The 26,542-nt window shown below is 44.5% G+C and overlaps 1 protein-coding gene across 4 annotated transcripts in view; it reads left to right on the forward strand.

Annotated features, from left to right (window-relative positions):
• ADARB1 (adenosine deaminase RNA specific B1) overlaps positions 1 to 23,793 on the forward strand; it is a 105,448-nt gene extending 81,655 nt beyond the window's left edge. For 2 of the 4 annotated variants that reach the window (XM_083154423.1, XM_083154422.1), the window contains 9 exons: positions 3,808 to 3,882; positions 6,384 to 7,312; positions 9,109 to 9,223; positions 9,382 to 9,550; positions 14,004 to 14,152; positions 16,199 to 16,367; positions 18,897 to 19,078; positions 20,710 to 20,888; positions 21,576 to 23,793. In XM_083154423.1, the coding sequence (XP_083010549.1) occupies positions 3,808 to 3,882; positions 6,384 to 7,312; positions 9,109 to 9,223; positions 9,382 to 9,550; positions 14,004 to 14,152; positions 16,199 to 16,367; positions 18,897 to 19,078; positions 20,710 to 20,888; positions 21,576 to 21,752 (2,144 nt within the window). In that variant the 3' untranslated portion in view covers positions 21,753 to 23,793. Of the gene's footprint in view, positions 1 to 3,807; positions 3,883 to 5,646; positions 7,313 to 9,108; positions 9,224 to 9,381; positions 9,551 to 14,003; positions 14,153 to 16,198; positions 16,368 to 18,896; positions 19,079 to 20,709; positions 20,889 to 21,575 lie in introns of those variants that run through there. The other 2 variants (XM_083154426.1, XM_083154425.1) reach the window with 2 other exon arrangements.
• The last annotated feature ends 2,749 nt before the right edge of the window (positions 23,794 to 26,542 follow it).

The raw sequence follows: 26,542 nt of genomic DNA on the forward strand, positions 1-26,542 counted from the left end.
TATATATCTATATATCTATCTGTCTGTCTGTCTGTCTGTCTGTCTGTCTGTCTGTCTGTCTGTCTGTCTGTCTGTCTATCTATCTATCTATCTATCTATCTATCTATCTATCTATCTATCTATCTATCTATCTATCTATCTATCTATCTATCTATCTATCTATCTATCTATCTATCTATCTATCTATCTATCTATCTCATTCATCAAATAACACATGCAAATGGTATGCAGAATCCGTACATTCTCCCATCGACCTGAGAGTGCGGGGTGTGGATGAAAATTCCTTTGGTCAGAGTTCCCCTTTTTCCCCCATGTGGACCTTTTTTTTTTTTTTTTTTTATGTGGACCTTTTTTTCCTGTGGACTAAATGACCAATACCCCCTCGAATATGGTCTTAAGCTAATTTTATCTGTTGCAGTAAATCAGTGTCTCTCGGGCTGCAGTGCTGGAAGTTTGTATTATATATGCGTTTATAGGTGTCGGACCTCATGGCAGGTACCGTTTCTACCAGGCACGGTGTCTTGAAGCCTATTTTATAATAAATACACACAATGATTAATCTTACGGTAATAAATGTTTAATTGCTACCGCATATTTGCTGTCAACCCCCATTAGTTTCGATTAATTCACCCATTTACTGATGTTGGAGTTGACAGTAGATGAAAAACGAGGACGCAGGAATGCGTATCAGCTGTAAGTGCGGCCGGATTAGACCAAGGTCGCTGCGGCTGAGCTACCCCTCTAAGCAGTCACCGGGCTACTGAGCTCGCTGGGATTCCGCCAGCTGGAACCGCACATCCAGAGATCTCACCTAGGTCTGTTTACATGTACTCATAGACTGGTTTCCTCTCTGCTGTAATCATTGTGAGGTGAATTGGGCAGGGACTTCGGTCACCTATATGGAAAAAAATAAATTTATTAAAATATGAATTTAGCTTTTTTTTTTTCTAAAGTTCAGAAGAATAAAAAAAAAAATTTATTTGAAAGTAAAATATTCCTATGGCTCATTAAGTGGATCGCATGGTGTGATTCCATCGATCTGCACAGCTAGCGATGCACATTCGATTTGCCTGCGCAGTCTATTTTTCTGTTTTGATTTACATGAACATGAGCGCGCTGACCATCATAGTCAGCCTGAACTGACATCAGTGCCCGTCCTAAGCTGGCATTGCCACGCCTGCGTTCTCAGGGGGATTGCTTAGAGTTTTTTTATGGGATCCCCAATAAAACCCCGGCGAGTTTCAAGCCGTTCGCTCCCGGTGCCCAAACCCCAAACATCAGAGAAGGGGCCAAGTTCGGACCCGAACAAAGGGCTCTGAATTGGGCCCCCATGTGTACACAGCTTATTTTTGGCAGAAGAATTGCCCTGGATGACCCACAGGGATTCAGTCAGTATGGAATGCGGTCATTGGGTTGGCCACTATTGGCCGACAGTCAAAATGTCGACACATAATAAAAAGGGTGACCATGCATTAGGTCGATGTGGAAAAAGTTTGACATGAGTTTTTCACGATTTATTTTCTTAACAATATTTATAAAACAATGGATTTCTCGGGAAGATGAACGTCAACCAAACTCGACCCGCCTGCTTTTCCTGGTGTGGGAACCCAGAACCCTTCCAGTGACCTCTCCGTTTGTCCTGGCCCCTGTAGAAACTCTCTGCAACATCACACAAGTTACAGATGCGTGCTTTTGAAGGATGCCATCACAACCGCGCCTGAGACGCCGCCCTGCTGAATCCCCCCCTGCTTACAGTGAATCCCCACCACGGTACCATGCGAGGGGATGTGTACGAGAACACATCTAAAACTCATTGAATCATCGACAATCACCGACCATCGAATGATTTCTCCTGCCTTCGCAAATAGAAGTTAGTGACGACTGACTCTTATTTGCGAGCGCTACGATGCATCGGCCGCCTGCATTCCCAACCCCCGTTTTTCCCTGTCTCTCTCCCTCTCCACAACGAATTTGTTCTGTTCTGAATGATCACGAATTAGGCCCATAGTTTGGTTTATATTTACGAGTAGTCTCCTGCTAGGGTTTTCTAAAAGAATTCAAACCACGTCACAACGGAGAAAGTGTTATGATGAAGGTTGAGTAGGGTCTTTCACCTGCATTGTAATTTACATGGTGACCATAAGCCAAGTCCCCAAACGCGATGGAACAGGTTAAGGAGAACAAGCCTTTTCTTTGAACTCTGCAATCTACGGCCATAATAGCTGCTTAGCAGTAGCGGAAACAATTTACCTTGTAGAGCTTTGGTTGTGCGGAGAACACATCACTAGGGCCATAGAGGTCATAGGGAAAAGAGCAAAAGAAACCCAGATAGTTGCGAGTGACCCATAGGGGGCCGCTTTTCCGAAGGTTTGCATGATGGTGCGTCGCACGTATGCAGCCGGACTGATGGGCCTTGCATGTTAATTTTTGGCAGCGTAAAACATGTATTCATCCCTTCTACAAAGCAGATTCTCTTATCTCGCGCCTCTTGTTTAGTAATTATGGATACGAATGTCAGCGGCGTATATTTCACTCCAGGATTGTTACTCGCAAAACTTATTCAGAAGCAGATTTTATAAGGCAGAGAATTCGGAATTCTTTTATGCTGTGAAGCATTAAATTATTAAATGTTAAATAATTCCTTATCTGCGAAAAGCACAAGTCCACCTACACCGCATGGTTTTTTTATTATTGTTTCTGAGAATTCTCCTTTAATAAATGTACAGCGTAATCATATAAATGAGCATGGAAGTGTTGGCGCGGGGGCTCGGTTTTGTTGTGTAAAATGAGAAGGATGCGTCCTGCGGAAGTATCTTCACATAATATAATGAAGATCTATCCTCTCCAAATAATCTGTTAGTCCAACTGTGTTTACGTTGCGTGCTAGACCTCTGTGCTTTTTGTGCTTTGTTATCTTGGTGCACATGTGTAGTAGTGTTCTAGCGTTATTAAGCTATCAAAACTGAAATGAGACTGTCTGAAATGTTGATTATACACTTCAATAAATCGTTTACCTCCGTCCACTAAGTTGGATGGATATTGGCCGGATTGGGGCTTTCTGTGGAAGGGTGCTAAGTGGGTGGTGAATATTTATTAAATAAGCTGAGCAAAGTACGTACCAAGTCGCATCCTTTTGTGCAGAGGGGAAATGTGTTCCTGCAGTTGTACTTCTAGATTTGGAAGTGTTTTATTCCCACCCTTTAGTAGCGTTCATTCTAGCACCCTGCTAGATCTTTAAAAACCCATGCAATTTTTTTTTCCCATGCCTGTTCTTTGCGGTGTTTCTTCTGGAACAGTGTGGTCTGTATTTCAGCGCCGATATGCAGAGCAGACCTGTGCTAGAAACCTCTGCAGAGAGCGACACTGCAGGTAGGAAAGTGGAACTGCAGGGGTTTTCAATGATGCAGGGTGCTATAATGAACACTTTCTTTAGGAGGTTAATCTAGTTGACATGCAGCGGTGCGAACTTTGCAGCGCTGGTTGTCTTTTTTTTTTTTTTTAGCCGTTCGCACAGGCCGCTACCCCAGGGGTGGGGTCCTGGGGTGCCCAGCGGTAATGAGAGGTGCGACCCTGCGGTGACCTTTCAGTAGTACTGCGTACAAAGACCAGGTTGTGGGTGCACAACTCAGACTCCCAATTTATTAATAATAATCATTGCTATAAAATGCAGCAATTTTAGCGAGGTACCCAGACTCGGCAGGAAGAGCACCAACTCTTCGAAGATGGTATTTTTCATACAACAGCCTCTAAATATATCATTCCTAGCCGTAATACATGTAAATAACGGTTTACCTATTGTTATTGCAGAGCGAAGCAACCCCCGCCAGTCAAGGAAGCAGCAAAAGTATTTCTCCATGGACGTGGATGATGAAGAAAATATGAGTAAGATGTAGTTGATAATGGGATCTAGTGATTGGCTTCCGTACAAAGTGTCATCCAATCTCCTAGCAGTATACTGTAGCCACTCCTTCCTCAGTGTAACCTGCACAGCACTCCCCAGTCAGCTGCCCAGTGCTTACACTTACATTGGGGAACATTTGATGTGAGCGGAATTTTCCTTCTTACCTGTATATGATCCATAGATATTGAGGTTTATTTCCGGCAACATTCGCCCTGTGCCGTAGTGCATAAATATTTGGGGAAGTAAACAAGGCCCAATATTTATGAGGGTATTTGGAGGACACCCCCAACTATATAACCTCCATAACCGTTCCCCTGGGATTTGTAAGCGGTCGTAGGCATTGCAGACCTTTTGAAACCATGCAGATTTAGAGATAATGTAATATGTTATGCAATTATTAGCCAAGATGCTAGTAATTACGATTAACCTATATGTAATTACTAGTGTTGTTTTAGGTAATGTGTGTGTGTGGGGGGCACGAGAATCATTGATTTTGAATAACATTTAAGTGTTAAGGTTCTGTATAACTAAATAGATTTAGCTCCAGGTTCAGGCTAATTGTGGGCCAAATGGGAATCCATTATCTGATACGTATTGCATATACTGTAGGAGGGTTATAAATGAGGGTAACAAAACACTTACATTTATAGAAATGACCTGCAAACTGCACCCCCAAGGTAAATAAGTTAGATGATTAAACGCTAAAAAGGCTCATTAATAATCGTGGAGAATGTGGAGAATGTATCAGGATACGTCCGGCAACAGCCACTCTCATGTAGAGAATATAGTCCCTCTATATCCCGTCTGTCCGCAAATACAGTCTATGAATTCTCTATTCTACTTGTGATTGCATGTGTCTGCAATATATATAAAATGATAGGTTGGGTACGGGATCCCGGCACTGTTAAGCCAATCGGTTGCCAATGGCTTGGATCCCGATACCCAGTGGGTAAGTATGCTAACCCTCTCTCTCTAGTTCCCTAACCTTCTCTACCTGCTGCCTAACCGTAACCGTTCCCATGTTGTGCCAGGTATGGTATAACTCTCCCACAGTCGAGATTCTGATTCTTCCTCTCTCCAATAACATAATCTGAATGTCAAGAGCCCGGCAGGCTTGCAGCGCTCGCCACCTATTCTATTCTTCCTCTATAGGGGGTCGTGGACCTCCACAAGGGAAAATAGCCTGTGCCGGGCTCATGACCGTAGGGATTCTGATGTCGGAGGAACAGCCGCCGGAATCCCGACTGTTGGTGGGTCATCCAGCACCCTACCTCTCTTTTAACCATCACCAGCATCCTCATAGACCATAAGCCAAAACTAACTTGTATATTTGCGGACTGGACACGGACCATATATTTGTATTTATTTGCCTCCTAACGTAAATTGGCGAAGGTGCTGGATATATTCTGGAGCAGGTTTTCTCCGAATTAGACCTTAGTCATTTTTGACTCTGCGTATGTAACATTGCTTTCATTAGTTGTTACGTTTTAATTATGTGGATTATGTAATGCACGTGCATGATATTCTTCATTTAGAGACATGTTAATGGAGCGTACCCCACACCACGTAGATTTTTCTTAGCTTGACTTTAGCATGGCTTTAATTTCCTTGATGTGAAACGCGTCGTTGTGTTTTTAAACTTTGCTTAAACTTCATCCTCACAGGAGCTGCCGATGGTAACCAAAATTATTATTTTTTTATTTTCCTTGTCCCATTTTCAATTTTGTTCCCCTTGGTCTGTTGAGCGCCGAAAGGAGTAACCTATCGAGCTTTTGCTGGAGGATGTTATAAATGAAAATTTAGCAACCATTCCGTCAGCTTTGTTAGCTGGGTAAAGTGGTGTGTGTTTGCTCAATTAGTGGTGGTAGTCGAGGTTTGAAACGCCTCGGAACTATGCCATAACAAAGTCACGTTTAAGACCAGCCTTAACAGTCCATGGAGGCGATAATTGATGGCTATCGAAATTATTTCCGCTTACTTTCTATTATCCACATGTACATACAATACGCCCTACTGTATGTAATAGCACACGGCTTCTCTCGACAAATTTTATCTGATATAAACCATTTTGTTTTACAATCTTCTCAACTGGTTTTGTAGACGTTCTTCCCGCGCATTGACATTACTCCAAGCGGTAGATAAACGTTAACACCTGTACTCAAAATTCCAACAGTGATTTCGATCTCCCAGTTGGTTTTTAATAACTCATATTATCAGAATAAGCTTCGTATAAAATGTATATAGATTAAGTACATGTTTTCTTCGGAGAAATAGAAAATTATTAAAAAAAAAGAATTTTTTGTAATTTTTAAAAATTTTGATTACATTTTAAATATTTTAGTATTTCGAGAAAATAAGTAAACTATTTTGTGACCACACATCACTGAACCAGTGACAAAGGTAGATAAAGGAATTTATAAATTTTGCATTTACAAGATCCTGCAACGAAGGCGTTGTAAGTTACTCTTTCTGGGCACCGCAGGTTCAAGCAGCACAGACGTTAAGGAAAATCGTAACATGGACGGAGCGTCGGCAAAGAATAGGGAAGGTGAAGAAACCGGGGAGTGGGCTCACCTATCCAATGGGGGTGAGGGACGCAACAGGAAGCGACCGTTGGAGGAAGGTAACAATGGCCATTCTAAGTTTCGTCAGAAGAAGAGGAAGAAAACGCCGGGGCCGGTGTTACCAAAGAATGCTCTCATGCAGCTGAATGAAATCAAGCCAGGTTTGCAATATAAACTTCTCTCTCAGTCCGGACCAGTTCATGCACCGGTTTTCATTATGACCGTTGAGGTAAACGGGCAACTTTTTGAGGGTTCAGGACAGACGAAAAAGAAAGCCAAGCTTCACGCTGCCGAGAAGGCTTTGCGTTCCTTTGTGCAGTTCCCCAACGCGTCAGAAGCCCACATAGCCATGGGCAGGACTCTAGCTGTGAATACGGACTTCACGTCCGACCAAGCCGACTTTCCCGACACCTTGTTCAATGGATTCGAGAAGCAAGAGCAGGCTGATCATACGTTTTTCTTGGGCTCCAACGGGAATGAACTCTACAATTCTACAAGCGACTATAACATGTCCTTGGCTGGGTCTTGTAATCTCATCCAGTCCCCCCTCCCAGCCCCATCTATCTTTCCACCATCCAGTGGGAAAAACCCCGTAATGATTTTAAATGAACTGCGGCCTGGTCTGAAGTACGACTTTGTCTCGGAGAGCGGGGAAAGCCACGCTAAGAACTTCGTCATGTCCGTCACCGCGGACAACCAGACGTTTGAAGGGTCTGGGAGAAATAAGAAGCTTGCTAAGGCGCGGGCAGCTCAGTCAGCCTTGGCCTCGTTATTTAACATACAGCTGGACCAGACCCCCTCTCGGCAGCCTATTCCAAGTGAGGGTCTACAGTTGCACTTACCTCAGGTAAGGTTCTTACTACATGTTTCAAGTCGTAATCTTGTTTTATTGTGTCGAACCCCCCTAATTCCTACTCTGTTTTTGGGAAGTGGTTGAAAGATCTTCAGTGTCTCGGTAGACGGTCAACAGGTCAAAATTGACGACATTGACTCCCTCGTCTAAACATGCAGGATGAGGAAGGGGGTCATTAACGATGCGTTGGAGCGCAAAATATTGTTCACCGTATCGCCTAGTGTGTATGGGGCTTTCCCTGTTTACCAAGCTTCATTTTGAGTATATTGTAACTTCTTACAAATATGCACGGGGAAACCAAAGACTTGAAAGAAGTTACTTGGCACCTCTAGATTATATAACACGGTTAGGTCCATGTACTAAGCCTTGGAGAGAGCGAAAGGGGATGGAGATAAATTGCTGGCCAGCTCCTCACTGTAATTTCTAAGATGGCATTTAGGAGCTGAGTTGATTGTTACTTTTATGTCAGTCTACTTTATCTTTCTTAGGGCATAGACCTCTTACAGCGGTATCCAATCAACTATTTTCGGCTTAAAATAAAAACTAATACTTCACAGCAGTATGAAGGCTATGAATGTTGATACTGTCGACAACAGAATGTGGATAGGTATGTCAACATGGAAAAGATGTTGACATCATAAATTTTGACATTTGGAAATTTCTCCACAAGCAAAACACTGTAGACCATGTCAGAATTACATTTAGGATTCGGCTTATGGGTTAGTGGTTAGCGTTAGGGATACACTTAGCTTTATGACCCAACTTTCAGGCCATGCCTGCATTTCTTTAGTGTCAACATGGCCAATGTCGACCACGCTGGCATCCTGAATGTTAACCTAAAATATCAAACCCCTTCACATCCTGTACTGCATATAGAATGATAAGCGGGTTTCCTACAGTAATGGTAGTGTATATGGCAAGACTGTATGGGGTAGATTTATTAAGCTCAGTGAAGTGATAAAGTGTCTGGTTTTTATCACCGGCCAATCAGCACCTACCTGTCCTTCAAACCAAGTCTGTAACTTCACAGGTAGGAGCTGATTGGCGGTGATAAAACAAGATAGTTTATCACTTCACCGAGCTTAATAAATCTGCCCCTATATCTTTAATAAATGGTAAGTCTGCGATCACCACGGCGGCACGTTATGTAAACTTATAGTAAAGTAAATGAACCGATTTATGTTTATGGTCTGTTATAGCGAGAGATTAATAGAGGATACTCCCAGCACACGTAGCGGCGGAGACATTATGACGGTGCTGTTTTCCATGTTATTCCTTGTCCCAGGAGTTGTCACCAGAGGATAAGCAGCTGTTGAAACCCTCATGTGACAGGTGCGGCTAGTTTTCTAACACTCTGCACCTTTTTTTTTTTTTAAACGTGCAGTACCTTTTTCCAGCCCTGGGGTGACGCACACTCTGATGCTCTTAGCGCAACTTTGTCTGTATTTCTGTGCTGAAATACAGCTCAGACTGTGCTAGAGCGACACCCCGCGCCGTAAAGAGGGTCTGAGCAGGTTTTGAAAGGTGCAGAGTGTTAGAATGAACACTACGCTGGAGATGGAACTAAAACCCTACTGCAGGACACAGTTTCTTTAGGTTTCCGTGGGATTTTGTACTTGTCAAATGCCAATTATAGCGGCTCCGAAAATCTCTGTGTTACACTCATTTCAGTGGTGTACGGTCATTGGGTAGACCCAATGGCCCATACACATTTCAGGAAGAGGAAGGAAATAGTACTGTGACGGAGGCTCCAGAAAAAAACTAACCGCCTTCGTGTTTTACACTTGAAGGTCTTGGCGGATGCGGTCTCGCGTCTGGTTGTGGACAAGTTCAGTGAGCTCACAGATAACTTCACATCGCCACACGCACGGCGAAAAGTCCTCGCTGGGGTTGTCATGACAACAGGTATGTTTTTCTAAGTCCGGTTTAGATGGTTTTTCTTTTATGGTCTCTTTTTAAAAGCACGAAGAGGGTTCCGGGTACGGTGAACGGGTTGTGCGCTCGATGTTTCCATCGGGGAGGGTGGTTATGCTGCTAATTGTGAAATCATTTGAATATTTCAGGAATTGACGTGAAAGACGCCCAGGTCATCAGTGTGTCCACCGGGACAAAATGCATCAACGGAGAGTATATGAGCGACCGCGGACTGGCTCTTAATGACTGCCACGCCGAGATTGTATCTCGCAGGTCGCTCCTGCGCTTCCTCTACATACAGCTGGAGTTAATGTTGAGGTGAGTGAAATATGTATGTATATGAAAGTTCAGCTAATACAAGGTTTAATATTGGGGATTTTCAGGAGCCATTTAGGAGAATAGGGGTCTTGTATTAATTGTATTAATGGTCCAATAGTGAGACCCACATTCCCCTCGCTTTGCACCCACCGGTTTACACTGAGCAATCACTCAAATGCAGCTGGGAGTTACACCTGGATGGTTGCAACTGTAATGTACACACAGGCACAACAGGCTAGAACAGTGGTGGCCAACCTGGTCCTCGAGATCTACCAAAGGTCCACATTTTATCTGAGGCTTAGCTGTAGTCATTACTAACTGTCACATTCCCCAGATCACCTAGCTGGTGCACAGCTGTAGTCATTACTAACTGTCACATTACCCAGATCACCTAGCTGGAGCACAGCTGTAGTCATTACTAACTGTCACATTCCCCAGAGCTGGTGCACAGCTGCAGTCATTACTAACTGTCACATTCCCCAGAGCTGGTGCACAGCTGCAGTCATTACTAACTGTCACATTCCCCAGATCACCTAGCTGGAGCACAGCTGTAGTCATTACTAACTGTCACATTCCCCAGATCACCTAGCTGGTGCAAAGCTGTAGTCATTACTGTCACATTCCCCAGATCACCTTGCTGGTGCACAGCTGTAGTCATTACTAACTGTCACATTCCCCAGATCACCTAGCTGGTGCAAAGCTGTAGTCATTACTGTCACATTCCCCAGATCACCTTGCTGGTGCACAGCTGTAGTCATTACTGTCACATTCCCCAGATCACCTTGCTGGTGCACAGCTGTAGTCATTACTAACTCACATTCCCCAGATCACCTTGCTGGTGCACAGCTGTAGTCATTACTAACTCACATTTCCCAGATCACCTAGCTGGTGCACAGCTGTAGTCATTACTGTCACATTCCCCAGATCACCTAGCTGGTGCACAGCTGTAGTCATTACTGTCACATTCCCCAGATCACCTAGCTGGTGCACAGCTGCAGTCATTACTAACTGTCACATTCCCCAGATCACCTAGCTGGTGCACAGGTGTAGTCATTACTGTCACATTCCCCAGATCACCTAGCTGGTGCACAGGTGTAGTCATTACTGTCACAAATCACCTAGCTGGTGCACAGCTGTAGTCATTACGAATTATCACATTCCCCAGATCACCTAGCTGGTGCACAGCTGTAGTCATTACTGTCACATTCCCCAGATCACCTAGCTTGTGCACAGCTGTAGTCATTACTAACTGTCATATTCCCCAGATCACCAAGCTGGTGCACAGGTGTAGTCATTACTGTCACATTCCCCAGATCACCTAGCTGGTGCACAGCTGTAGTCATTACTAACTGTCACATTCCCCAGATCACCTAGTTGGTGCACAGCTGTAGTCATTACTAACTGTCACATTCCCCAGATCACCTAGCTGGTGCACAGCTGTAGTCATTACTAACTGTCACATTCCCCAGATCACCTAGCTAGTGCACAGCTGTAGTCATTACGAACTGTCACATTCCCCAGATCACCTAGCTGGTGCACAGCTGTAGTCATTACTGTCACATTCCCCAGATCACCTAGCTTGTGCACAGCTGTAGTCATTACTGTCACATTCCCCAGATCACCTTGCTGGTGCACAGCTGTAGTCATTACTAACTCACATTCCCCAGATCACCTAGCTGGTGCACAGCTGTAGTCATTACTAACTGTCACATTCCCCAGATCACCTAGCTGGTGCACAGCTGTAGTCATTACTAACTGTCACAAATCACCTAGCTGGTGCACAGCTGTAGTCATTACTAACTGTCACATTCCCCAGATCACCTAGCTGGTGCACAGCTGTAGTCATTACTGTCACATTCCCCAGATCACCTAGCTTGTGCACAGCTGTAGTCATTACTAACTGTCATATTCCCCAGATCACCTAGCTGGTGCACAGGTGTAGTTATTACGGTCACAAATCACCTAGCTGGTGCACAGGTGTAGTCATTACGAATTATCACATTCCCCAGATCATCTAACTGGTGCACAGATGTAGTCATTACTAACTCACATTCCCCAGATCACCTAGCTGGTGCACAGCTATAGTCATTACTGTCACATTCCCCAGATCACCTAGCTGGTGCACAGCTGTAGTCATTACTGTCACATTCCCCAGATCACCTAGCTTGTGCACAGCTGTAGTCATTACTAACTGTCACATTCCCCAGATCACCAAGCTGGTGCACAGGTGTAGTCATTACTAACTGTCACATTCCCCAGATCACCTAGCTGGTGCACAGCTGTAGTCATTACTGTCACATTCCCCAGATCACCTAGCTTGTGCACAGCTGTAGTCATTACTAACTGTCACATTCCCCAGATCACCTAGCTGGTGCACAGCTGTAGTCATTACTGTCACATTCCCCAGATCACCTAGCTGGTGCACAGCTGTAGTCATTACTAACTGTCACATTCCCCAGATCACCTAGCTGGTGCACAGCTGTGGTCATTACTAACTGTCACATTCCCCAGATCACCTAGCTGGTGCACAGCTGTAGTCATTACTAACTGTCACAAATCACCTAGCTGGTGCACAGCTGTAGTCATTACTAACTGTCACATTCACCAGATCACCTAGCTGGTGCACAGCTGTAGTCATTACTGTCACATTCCCCAGATCACCTAGCTTGTGCACAGCTGTAGTCATTACTAACTGTCATATTCCCCAGATCACCTAGCTTGTGCACAGCTGTAGTCATTACTAACTGTCATATTCCCCAGATCACCTAGCTGGTGCACAGGTGTAGTTATTACTAACTGTCACATTCCCCAGATCACCTAGCTGGTGCACAGGTGTAGTTATTACGGTCACAAATCACCTAGCTGGTGCACAGCTGTAGTCATTACTAACTGTCACATTCACCAGATCACCTAGCTGGTGCACAGCTGTAGTCATTACTGTCACATTCCCCAGATCACCTAGCTTGTGCACAGCTGTAGTCATTACTAACTGTCATATTCCCCAGATCACCTAGCTTGTGCACAGCTGTAGTCATTACTAACTGTCATATTCCCCAGATCACCTAGCTGGTGCACAGGTGTAGTTATTACTAACTGTCACATTCCCCAGATCACCTAGCTGGTGCACAGGTGTAGTCATTACGAATTATCACATTCCCCAGATCATCTAACTGGTGCACAGCTGTAGTCATTACGAACTGTCACATTTTCAAACCTGCTGCATTCATTCCTACTATAGACCCACAGTCTGCCTGAGACAGGTTTGGCCGCCCTCAGTTTGTTTGGTTCTGTGCTCAAGGGAAATACGGGGTTATTCAGGTTGATTCGCAAGGCTGCGAGTCACAGCCTTGCGAGTCCACCAAACCCCGCCCAGGGAACGACCGCCCAATACCAACTAAAAATAATCAAATTATCCTGGTAGATATAAAGGCCTTGCTGAAAAGCACAGAAAGCAAACCAAACGATACAATCGCTAAGCTGTAGTGATGCTGGACCAAACACAAGCAGGTCGCTGCATTTATTTAATCATTCTAGAAACAGGGTTCAGGGTGGGCTGCAGGAGACCCCACGCTATTGATGGCCATATTTGCCATTGCTATCGATGGTTGCCATCGATGCAATATAGTGCAACTGGCCATTGATCATGAAATGCTATGCAATAGATGACCATCAATGTTTTTACCTATTGATGGTCATCCGTTTTCTTTGACTGATTGGCCTGTGGGCCAATTAAAACATGGGTATTGGGGCGGAGCTATTCTCAGTGGCCCCTTGGGGGAAAAAGAAAAACAACTATTTGTTTATGTTGGACATCAATGGAGGGAAAACCATCTGGTTCTCCCCATCAATGGCAAAACTATTCTACATCAACCATAAGCCATCGATTTCTAAACATCGATGGTCTGCCATACCTACCCCCACACCCCACATCTTTTTAACAACTCTCATTGCAAACGGATACAATTGGGAACTATTTTCAGCCACCATTTCGTCATCATTCCACCTGCATAGAGGTTACCGCTAGAGACCATTCAACGGAATAAATTACTCCTTTGTGTGCTAAAAGATGTCATAACAGAAAGTGAAAGCAATTTTGCAGGGACACTGGTCTTTTTCAAACTTGCTGAGTATTTAGAGAGGAAACTGTGAAGAGATTGGAGGCAGGATCAGGTAGGCACTGGGGGTGGAGTGAAGTGAAATTAAAAACTGTCACAGCTCAAACCCGTTTTGACGGGCTGTTAAGTATATTTGCCTATAAAAGTCAGTCATTTTAAGGGCACATTTGTTCTGCTTTTTATAAAGGGAACTTAGCCTGCAATGCTGTTACAGTGCCTACATATTGGTTTCCTATAAGCTGTGTTTGCAATAGTTATTGGGATGGCTAAATCCTCCTCTGAATGAGCCATACGTGCCAATGTCCTTGGCATTGACTTTCCAATGTCCCTCTCCGCAGCACTAAAGAAGATCAGCAAAGATCCATATTTATAAAGTCTGAACGCGGAGGCTTCAGGCTGAAGGACAACGTCCAGTTCCATCTGTACATCAGCACCTCGCCGTGCGGAGACGCGCGCATTTTCTCACCGCATGAAGCTGGCCAGGAAGGTAATAATCTACTACCCTTCTTCCTGTATACTGTAGCGAAACACGTGTTCCATTCCCCGAGCTCACAACGTTATCTCCGATTACCTCCACCAGCTGCATTAAATCCCCCCCGTTATTGTGCTGTAGTGCGCAGCAAAGTAAATAGGGGGAAAAAATGATTTGCCTTTATTCTGAAGTTACAACACGTACTAGTATGAAGTCCTAGATCTTGTACATGTATTCAATATCAGAACTTTGTGAGAACTGGTGCAACCCGTAGACAAACTCCACCGTTACATATCTTAAGGTCTTTCTATTAGTTCCTCAGTTCATTTGGACTCGAGCATGGATATCCTTGAAACCTGGATTGTAATAGTACAGTACAAAAGCACGTAAGCTGTGAATTCATGCCTATACATAATGGTAGAAATGTAAGGGGTGCGACTATTACAGGTACTAGCGGAGTGGCGTGCCCTGGAATGCTAGTGAGCTGCCTTCTCTCCGAGACACCACATTAGTCTCGTGACTGTTTTTGCTTTTGTACAGTCCACAGGTTTTAATTCTCTTTTGGGAAGCGGGTACAATTCAGTCATCTTTGGTATAGCTCACAGACCATGGCTAGGTCAATAAAGATGGAGGCGCTGCAATTCATCCCAACAGTGTGCCGCGTCAGCTCGTCTCGGTAAGCCATTCGCAGCCACAAGGACGCGCGAGCGTCTATTGCTGCGAATGCTCCACGCAAGTGGCTCCAACTGTGCACAAGGTCGACACACAAAAAGGTTGAGTTTTTCCGGTTGTCTTTGGTGTCCCTGTCGACACCTGAGCATGTCGACCCCCAGTTAGTGTTTTGCGTCCCTTTTGCAGGGTCCCTGTTTTTTTGTTTCGGGCCTGGTGCCTTGCTCTGCTATTGCAGCGCTCATTCCCAATCCTTTACCGTTACCGTACAATAGATTGTATTTAATAAAAAAAAAAAAAGAAAGAAAGGAAAATATAAAACCCTTGAACGCGTCGACCTAAACATTATCTGTCCACCATCTGGATGCCCTTTATCCAAGTACATGTCGTTACTCTTTGGAGGGTATGCGGTGCCTGGGTCGACAATATCTAGGTTGAGAATCACTAAATCGACCACTAACGTATCTTAGGTCGACATTGACATGGTGGACACTGAAACTGTCGACACGAGTCTCATGTGTTGTTTTTTTTTTTTTATTGACTTACCAACCATTTTTTTTTTTTTTTATTGATTTACCATCTAAGTGGGCATAGCGTTAGATTATAATGGGGGGCCGAGTGCAGGCCGAAGCATGGTGATCGCACGCGGTACACTTATATGGTGTTCATGTAGACCTAGGCATGAAAAACATGTCAACCGTCTCATCTCAATGTTGACCATTTGCTTGTGAAGTACTTGTCATGGATGCTATATTTGCATTGCCAGGATACGTCTTGAATTTGGCCATGTAGTAGTAGTAGTAGTACGTTTATTTATAAGGCGCCGCAAAGTGTCCGCAGCGCCGTACATAGCAAACAAAAAAAACAAATGACAAGGTAACGTACAGGGTGTGTTGAAAAATACAGTATAAATAGGGGTATAGCTGGTAGAACTAAAATCAGCATCAGTTCAGAAGTAGGTGTCAAAATTGTCGAGGAGACTGAAGATGAAGTAGAGGAAGGGAAGAACAGGACAGGAGCACAGGTGAGGTAATGAGGTAGGGTGAGTACGTGAGGAAGGAGGGCCCTGCTCATAAGAGTTAACATACTAAAAGGAGGTGGGTGGACGAACGAAAAACAATAGGATAAGTAGGAACGGATGGGAACAGATGGAGACGGGTAGGGTAGGCAGGATAGGAGGATCAAAAGAGGTTAGGAGGAGGGATAGGCTAGTCGAAAAAAGTGGGTTTGTAGAGCCGCGATGCTCTGCTCCATCGCTGCCTTCATGCGGCTCCTCCCCGGCTTCCGTTCTGGATGTGACTTCATCATCATGCCTAATTTCCCCCCCTCCATGTGTTCTAGTTAATGCATTTATTATTCATTCTCCCTGATTATTCATATATATATTTACAGATCTGGGCGATCGCCATCCAAACAGGAAGGCACGTGGGCAGCTCCGGACAAAGATCGAGTCTGGAGAAGGTACAATCCCTGTGAGGTCCAGCAGCACCATCCAGACGTGGGACGGAGTATTACAGGGGGAGCGATTGCTGACAATGTCCTGCAGCGACAAAATAGCCAGGTAATGAGCTATCGGTTTATTGCAGGCCGCAGAACATCTCCACAACCACGGTGCGCTCTGCACATGTGCTGTTATGCCAGGAGAGTATTCGCAGATTTTATGGTAGCACTAATTACATTACGAACGAATGCCGGAGTAAACCCAGATTAGGATCTGGTCATTGAATACAATTTTTTTTTTTTTTAATTGAACGCTTGATCTAGATAAAATCACATCTATAACCCCTTAATGAGAATCTTTGTCTCCACATATGAGACTCGCAAACAAAGGTTTGTTTTTCCTGTTCAGTTAAATGGTTTCTAATTTCCTGGAAGCGTCAGAAATGTTCCTTTCCTATTAATACTGGTATTGTGCGGTGTTGGCTTTGTGCTTTATGTCCCCAAATCTGTTTCCAGCTAGGAAATGGGATCAAGCCATAATTCTGACATACTTCCCATTAGTCTTTTTCTTCTATAGGATGCTTCCGTGTCCTCTGATTATAGTCCTGCCATGGAGGTTTGTGCGCGGCGAATACGATTTGAAAGTGAGGCTGGAAGAGGTTTTTAACCCTTTGAGTGCCGACGTTGCTGAGAGAGACGCTCAAAATATCCCGGTGCAATATTTAACTAAACTTTAATGAATCGACTCGGCTGTATGTGTATTTATAGTAAAAGAACAGTCGCTGTGAGTGGCGCTGGCATTTTCATCGGATCTTTTGAGGATCTCGCAGCAACGTTGGCACTCAAAGGTTGTAAATCTATAGACATTGGTGCCCATACACTAGTAAGATTTATCTTCAGATCTGGCTGGTTGGAACGAAAACACGGTTATGGATGAGTGACAGTTTGGCAGTTTTCCAGCATTTCCAAACAAATGGTCAACTGTCATTTGCTCTCATCCATAACCATGTTTTTGTTCCAACCAACCAGATCTGCAGATAAATCTGCGTGTGTATGGCCACCTTGCTTTACACCAGACCTTCAATGTCTAAACTGTGTTTATTCCAGTGCTTATCCCCCTTATAATGCACAGGCACCACTCATGGCCCAGTCTTGTTATGGACTCATGGATTTTTGTATGTGGCCCCAAGATCCGCAGGTCCGGCAGTGCCGTAACTACAATATATAGCCTCCACTTACTCGCGGTGTGACTTGCATCTAATTGAATCGCCACCTATGAGTATATCCCCGACCATAGAAAGCCCCAAGGTTGCAGACGCACACGGGTTAGACTCTTGCCGTGAATGTATAAAATACGTACTTTGTTTCACCACATGGATCTGCTGTTCCGCAGCGCTAGAACGCCACCGCTACTCTTGAGCGCACTCATTTGGGAAGAGTCTAAGAGATGTACAGTCGCTGCCTGAATCAGTGAAGCGCTCAGATAGAATTGAGAGCAACTGCTCGCATTATACAGTAGCGGGACCTGCTGGGACACTTAGTGTATGAGAACTCGCCTATTATACTCTATATAGGGAATAATGTGCTCTGTATGGTAAATTGCTAATTTTATTCCACGACCTCTGCTCTAGCACTCGTGCTTCTGTATGGCCAGAGAACACCGCAGGGATGGCTAGTAACCTAATTAATAGTACCGAGGGGCGTACAGTCCTACATATATTGTCAGGCAGATCTTTGTACTCTGGCATAAAAATACAACTGGTCCGGAGGATGGAAAGAGAAGTGAGTGAGGATATGTTTGCATCGTACAGCGGGGATGTAATTGGATAAGAAAGGTTGACTAAGGTTATGTGGGGGTTCTGGAATGTGATAAGCTGCCTGAAGAGGTGAGTTCTCAGGGAACATGTGCAGGTTTGGAAGGGCATTCCACAGAGTGGGTAGTGCAGGTAGTGCGTGTGGTTAGGAGATGTAGATCTTGTGAGGAGCGGAGAGGTTGAGTTGGGAGGTATTTTGAGATAAGCAACGATGGAAGTCGGTGTCGTTTGGGAATGGCCTTGTGTGTAAGTAAAAGTATATACTGTAATATGGTAGAATACAGATGACCAATGCAGGGACTGACAGCAGTTTTGCAGATGATAAACATCTAGTGAGGAAGATCAGCCTTGCATTTATGATGGGTTGTAATGGTGCGAGTCTGTATTGGGGAAGACTAGTAAGGAGACATGCTATAATCAATGCGGGAGATGAGAGCATGGATTAGAGTGTTGGCAGTGTCTTGTGTAAGGGATGGACGTAGTTTGGAAATATTCTTTAGATGGATGTAGCATGGTTTTGTGACAGATTGAATGTGGGGAACAAAGGACAGTTCAGAGTGAAGGATCGCACCCAGGCAGCGAGCTTGTGGGGTAGCATTGATTGTCGCGTTCTCAACTGTGATCGTGATATTAGGTTGGTAACTACTATTGGTCGGTGGAAATAGAATTTAATTCTGTTTAAATAGAACATCATTTTCTTTCTATGAAAAAGTTCTTGGACCTACAAGTCTATAAACCAGTCCCCTGAAAGAGCAAATTTAGATCAGTTTGAGGAGTAATAGTTTGAAATGAGAATACTGCTCCGAGCCCATCTAATATGCTCTCATTCAACGCAGGTGGAACATCGTGGGCATTCAAGGCTCCTTGTTCAGTCTGTTCGTCGAGCCGATCTACTTCTCCAGTATTATCCTGGGCAGCCTGTATCACGGTGATCATCTCTCGCGGGCTGTCTACCAGAGGATAGCGGATATTGAAGACTTGCCGCCACTCTATTCGCTCAACAAACCTTTACTGAGTGGTAGGTGTCCTTCCTACTGGTGGTGGTGGTATGGTGTAATGGCGCTCAAGGTTTCCTACAATTATGGGTAGGGTTATGATTACAATCGCAAAGGCGTTTCACACTTTGGGACAATCCCCTCTACCATGGCTACTCAATATTTGACTTTGCTTATTACATAGCTAGAAATAAACTTATAACACCTTTGCTCAATAGCGAAGTATCCAGGATGGGCCATGTTGTGGTAGATCCCCCAACTGCACATACACCAATCAGAGTGAGCCTTGTTATGAGCTTCCACTAAATAAAGCATCGCTCTTCTGTCCTGCTGGCGTTCCCTTCTCCATCTCCCGTACCTTAGCTGCTGCTCACCCCACTACTGTCTAATGAACATGTTACACTACCACCAGCACCTATTGCCCACTTCGTCCCCTACCTAACTTTACCCTCTTCTGACCGCTTTCCCCTGTCTGCAAACGGTACCAGCAACTCACACTAAGAAATAAACGGTGAACTATTTTTTAATAGATACTAAATGCATTTTGATTAAAATACTGACCGGCTACCTGCTGATCCTCCTGTGTATGACCATTGGTCCCGCCCATACACATTTCAGCTGTGGTCATCTAAACCACCCGACTACCCGCCACCCTCACAAGTTGTTTTCTCTGCTGATTATTGCTCTTCGATATATTATCTAGTTACAGCCTGTCAAAGGGATGACACAACATAACAGAATTGCCAGCACTTAACTATAAAGCTTATGCAGAAAGGGATGCACTTGTCTTATGTTTTTACAAGTCTCCCCTGCCAGACCGTATCTGCTTTGTAACCTGTTCCCCAACACTAACCACTTAGTGGCACATGGGGTAAAACCCAGCACTAACTACTAAGTGGCACTCGTCGGTGTAAAAACCCAACACAAACCACTAAGACAGTCAGTGATTAGTGTTGAATTTAGACCCTAAAGTGTGTCACTTAGTGGTTCGTGTTGGGCTTTACCCTGACGTGTGCCACTTCGGGCAAAAATCCAACACTAACTCAACTAAGTGGCACATGTCAGGGTTAAACCCAACTCTAGCCACTAACTACTAAGTGGCACCTTTTCCGATGCTCGGAGCCATCTACAGCAATACTTTTAACCTGTTCTGCAGGTTAAACACCTTATATCTTATGCCAATCTTTAATGCTGGGTACACACCAGGACGACACGGGTCCGATCCCATCAATCTAGATCCAATTCCGACCGATTGGATGTAGATTGTGTGGGGGTTGGGCTCTTTTCTGTCCTGTTCTGATCCGATTCCGATAGGATACGCGGTCCCGCGAGTCGGACGTTATTCAGATCCTACCTGCAGCAGGTAGAATCTGGAAACGTCCATACTCCAGGGTGCGGGTCGCCATCGGATCGGACACGCTCACGGTGCACATAGTTTACCCTGAAAAACCAGGTTGATTTCACCGCGTAAATGATTGCAGCTTTAAAAAAGTTGGAGAAACTCGCCAAAAATCTTTCACTTTCTGATCCTGACACCCTATGACATTTGGCCCATGGAGGCAGTCTTTCCGCATATTATAAATAAATAAATAACGAAGAATAATTTCTTCATTTTCAGCATTTTGCATCTAACGCCCCTGTTTTATCCCGCTAGGTATTAGCAATGCTGAAGCCCGACAGCCCGGCAAGGCTCCAAGCTTCAGTGTCAACTGGACAGTGGGAGACACCGGTCTGGAAGTGATTAATGCCACCACAGGCAAGGATGAGATGGGCCGTGCGTCGCGCCTCTGCAAGCACGCGCTCTACAGCCGCTGGATGCGGATCCATTCAAAGGTGGGTTTTATATGGACAGACAGCACGATTGGCGCTCTGCGGCCTTTGCAGACATAGGTTTCATTGCTTAGCGGACCCCTTTCTCCGGTGATTACGGCTGTTTACAGAGAAGCAGTGGGCAGTGAGGCTGTATGCATGTAGCCGGGCGGATCGCAGCATTAGCATATGTTTACAATATAGAAAAAACAAGAATAGCAGCGCTGTACAGTAATAACTATTTAAATAGCAAGTGAATTCAATTTGTTGAAAAAGTGTAACAATTTATTGGCACATATAAAAAATTAATGGTCCGGATATTAATGATCCGGGTACGGGTAAAAAAACATATATAAAAAACAATGAATAAAAGTTAGGTGTGGTGGATTACCAACAGTAGAACCTGCTCTGGATTCGGTTCAACAAATTGAATTCACTTGCTATTTAAATAGTTATTACTGTACAGCGCTGCTATTCTTGTTTTTTCTGTGTTTTTATAAGGGAGCTGACTACCCCCTTTTTAGCAGCTGCTTAGTTATTGAGGAAGCAGCCGGTGCCAAGCGCTCCTAAATCAACTTTGGTTGAAATACTTTTATGTTTACAATATAGCTGCCGCGTAGGCGTGGCCCTCTTAGAGCAAATCAGAATCACTCCGGACGCCTGCAGCGTCGGTAGTTAAATCGCTAATTTTTTTTTCTCCCTTCCTCGCAGCTTTCCTCCAGTATGAGAGCTAAAATCGGAAAACCCAACTTGTACTACGACACAAAGCAGTCCGCCACGGAATACCAATCGGCAAAGGAGTGCGTCTTCAAAGCCTTCCAGAAGGCAGGACTTGGGGCCTGGGTTAAAAAACCTATAGAACAGGACCAGTTTCCTGTTACTGCGTAGACCCGCTCTTATCCTTTTGTCAGGCAGGGGTATATGGACACCGTTTGTAAACCTCGTTATGATTTCCTCATTACTCTAATGTGCCAATCATACTCCACTGCCTTTTTACATCCTAAACCCCGCCCACATACTCCCCCCCCCCCTCCTCCCAACTCCACCCTTTCTACGCGCCCCCCCCCCCCCCCTCTCCTCCCAACTCCACCCTTTCTACGCCCCCCCCCCCCCCCCCACCCTTAACCCATTAACTTCTAGACCATACATTGATTTAAAGGTGCTAGAAGTGTTCATTTTATTTATTCCTTAATGACCAAAGGCAGTATCTTTTTTTTTCTTTTTTTTTTTCTTTTTTTTTTTTTTTTTTTTCTTTTTTTATAATGAAGCACCTGCCTCATATTTTTTATTTTAAGTGAAATGTACCTCTCGCTGGTTCTCTGAATCCTCTGTAAATTGTAGATAATTACAACAAACAATGGGCAGCTGAATCGAACTTGGAAGAGCGATTCTCACTTCATTGCAGATTAGGTTATTGGTAATGGTTCTACACTGTATTGTTATTATTTTGTAAGATTTTTTTTTTTTTTTAAGTGTTTTATGACCTGTTTTTTTTTTTTCTGTAGTGAAATCTAGCCTGCTGTTGACACTAAAGTAGCCAGCAATATCTCCGTTTTTAGTTTAGTAACCTCCTACCGTACCCTTCAAACATTTTACTGTTTGACGAAGACCGATTAGCGCCCTTTGCGAGTTCTAGAAAAAGGGTTTGAATGCAGCTGCTAACATTTGTGTCCCGGTCGTCCGTCCGTCTGTCTATGTGCGGTTTTTATATTTATACGTAGCTTTTATTCTGTGTTTTTGCTTCTCATTTACACAAATGAATTCAGGCTTTCACCATTTGGGTAACTGGAAAAAGAACGCCTTTTGTGTTTTTTCCTTTTGATCTCTCTAGACTGTAGTTGTGAGACACAATCTACGTATTTGCTCGAAGTGCAGCGATATATGCATGTTTACGTCCGATATTAATCCAGAAAGAGCCCTTCGAGGAACAAAATCACTGAGATCTGGTGGTATGGAAGAAATATCCATGGTCATTTACCTATATATATGTCCTGTTCTTCTACCAAAAGATCTCGCTTTAACCAACTTTAGCGTAACCTTGTTCAAGAGGAAATGAGATCGGATTAATTCGCATGATTTTGACACGTTAAAAGTATAGGCAATTTATCTCAGAAGTTGCCAAATGGGTCTCGTTGGCAACTCGTTAGTCTAAGAGTGCTCATTGATAGTATCTCATTAACCGAAGTGTGTGCAATTATGGATCAGAAGTATGGAATCATGGCATGTTTTAACCGGCGGGTTTTTCTCATTTTGGACACGTAAGGGCTTCGGTTCTTACTCTGTATCGTAGTAATGTGAAAGTTGTCCATGCCTCCTCTAGATCTGTGTGGGGTTGTTAAAGCAGAGACTCTACGTTCACTCAAGTTTATCGTCTTGCTGGGTATGAGAGAACCGCTCCGGTTTGTGTTCTCTGAATGTGGGATCCCTGTTATCAGGACATGCTGGAGGCAAGCTTCTTGCCATCAGCCTAAACCACTTAAATCAGGCATGGCAAAACTATGGCCCGCCAGCTGTTGTGAAACTACAAGTGCCATCATGCCTTGCTACAGTTTTGCTATTAGGGAATGCTAAAACCATTGCTAGGCATGCTGGGATGTGTATTTCCATAACAGCCGGAGAGCCACAGTTTGGCCATGCCTGACTCAGATTCTCCGTGCATTCCAGCAAATAAAGACTTACATGGAATAATCTGTTTTTTACAATGACCACGTGATGTGATCCTAGTGTCCCCCCCAATGAAGAAAAACCTGCAATTCCCCCACTCAAATCATCTGCTGCTGTTTGTACGTGGATTATTCTCAAATCTGTGGGCCACACCCGCTGCGCTTTGTCTATGGAACATGCAGAATAAACATTTGAGAATTGTATGTAACTAAGCAGGGATCCTTTGTGTGTGTGTATATACATCTATAAAAGACTATCTCTGCATTCCCAGTTGTATGTGGTTATTTGCACGCGTTTCACAGAAAATAAGTTGTAAAAGTTACAAAGCTTTTTCTCCGTCGTAAACTTGTGCGTTATAGGAATATGCGCTGACTGGGGAATGATTAACGGGAGTTTCCTTGTGGAATAGGTGCAATGTTATGGATCCAGAAGAGGGTGCTGCAACTGCCGACACGTCTTCCTGATCTGAGCTTTTCATAATAAATTCTGAGTTCATAGCAAAAAATAAAATAAATTGAAATGCCATTAATACCAGTTATTTATATAGCGCTCACATATACCGTAGCGCTTTACAGAGAATATTTGAACATTCACATCAGTCCCTGCCCCAGTGGAGCTTACAATCTATATTCCCTACCACATGTACACACGCACACACAGACATAGGGTTAATTTTGTTGGGAGCCAAGTAGCCTACCAGTATAATTTTGGATTGTGGGAGGAAACCGGAGTACCCGGAGGAAACCCACGTATGGGGAGAATATACAAACTCCGCACAGTTAGGGCCATGGCGGGAATGGAACCCATGACCTCAGCGCTGTGAGGCGGAAATCCTAACCATTACACTGTCCGGGCTGACCTGGTAAGTAAGTGGACAGAGTGTATGAGTTACCCATAAGCCAACCCCATGTGTACAGCTCGTGCTCTGTATTCAGGCCTCTGCTCCCAATCTATCACTGTATTATAACCCGTTCAGCCTTGATGGTGACAGTTCTGCCTTCGCCCATGTCTGCTTCTCCCAAGAAGGTTCTTTATCGGTCTCCTGATACTGTATCGCATGACAGTTTCATTAGTGTTAGAGAAAAGTCCAGGAGAGCAGAGAGAATTCATTGGAAGCATAGTCTTCAATTTATATAAATGTAATGGAGTCTTTTGACTACAGGCAGGGCTGCCATCAAGAATAGACTACTGGTACTCCAGTCCGGGGCCCCTGGCTTTCCAGTCTGGGGCCCCTGGCTCCTTCCGCTATGCAGCTGCTGTACTTAATATGTGAAATACAGTGTTTTTGGTACTTGTTTCCTAGCACGGCGCCCACGATTTTAATCTTAGTACATCATTTTGAGCACATCGCATGCAACGCGATAAAAATGATGATTTCATTGTACAATCACCCTGATGGGTGATTAGTATGTTATATGCACCCCCATTGTTAACGCCATCGCCACTATTAACGCAAACCCGAAGCGTGGCGAGCGCAGCGGTACATGTCCTCCGACCTTTTCATACCCCCACTATCCACATCGGCGTGGAGTTGACAGCGAGCCACCAAGCCCGAAGCGTGGCGAGCGGACGTGGATAACTTCACAAGTATTCCGTGTGCGCTCGCCATGCTTCCGGCTCGCTACACTATAAAAAATCAACTCCATGCCGACGTGGATAGTGGGGGTATGAAAAGGTTGGAGGGCACGTACTGCCGCACCTCGCGGGCTCACCACGCTTCTGGTTCGCGTTAATAGTGGCGGCGTTAACGATGGGGGTGCATATAACATACTAATCACCCATCAGGGTGCATGTACAATTTAATCATCCTTTTGATCGCATCCCATGCCATTTTAATGGCATGCGATTCTAAAATTGTACAGTGCGGCTGTTAGGACCCGAAAATCGGGTCCCATCGCATACCACTATTTAAAGCATGCAATGGGCGCTGTGCTAGGAAACCACTACCTTTTTTTTTTATATATAGCCTGCTTGCATGCAGCAGTCGGTCGAGGCTCCACCCCCTATCATGAGGCCCTTCCCCCTCCGCAGCTGCCCGCCCAGATTTCAAATACCGGGCATTACACATGGTGCTTGCTGCAGCACAGTGGAAGTATTCCCTGTAACCTGCGCTGCAAAGTGTACCGCATACCACAGCTAGTGGCAATCCCAGCTCCATAATACTGATATGCCAGTGAATACGAATTTATTTTCACAGCCTTCGGTCACCATAGTTGTGTGTAGTTCATATATTAGGAAGGGAAATTGTTATGTCATATGGACCTGTGATTATAAAGTGGGTGCAAGAAATGCAACCGAGACCGAGGTGGGGTAAATTACATTTTACTGTTTTGTTTTTTTTCTAGACCGTGTCCAAGGTTTGTTATCACTGCCACAATGACTGGGGAAACTGGCTGGGGCAGCTACAGCAGGAGGGTTCCTGTATAGCAGGGATGGGGAACCTTTGGCCCTCCAGCTGTTGCTGAACTACACATCCCAGCATGCACTGCTACAGTTTTGCTATTTGGCCATGCTAAAACTATAGCAAAGCATTCTGGGATGTTTAGTTCAACATCGGCTGGAGGGTTGAAGGTTCCCTCATCCCTGCTATTTAGAGAATCTATTGTCAGTATAGATACTAGCACTATATGATCTCCCTCCGGTACTGTAGTGTTTCTATGGTCTCACGTACACCGGTTCCGATGTTCCCTTATTTATCCACCATGTACTGTAGGTGTGCGTTTAATTAGCCTTTCTCTGATATTGATTGCTTTCCCTGCTTATGATGTACAGTAGATACTCTCTCCTTCTTCTCTGTCCCTCAAACACATACCACCCCCTTCTCTGTCCCTCAAACACATACCACCCCCTTCTCTGTCCCTCAAACACATACCACCCCCTTCTCTGTCCCTCAAACACACAAACCACTGCCCTTCGCTCCTTCTCTGTCCCTCAAACACATACCACCCCCTTCTCTGTCCCTCAAACACCTACCACCCCCTTCTCTGTCCCTCAAACACCTACCACCCCCTTCT

The sequence above is a fragment of the Crinia signifera genome, chromosome 7 (assembly GCF_055691185.1).
Source record: "Crinia signifera chromosome 7, ASM5569118v1, whole genome shotgun sequence".
Lineage (NCBI taxonomy): Eukaryota > Metazoa > Chordata > Amphibia > Anura > Myobatrachidae > Crinia > Crinia signifera.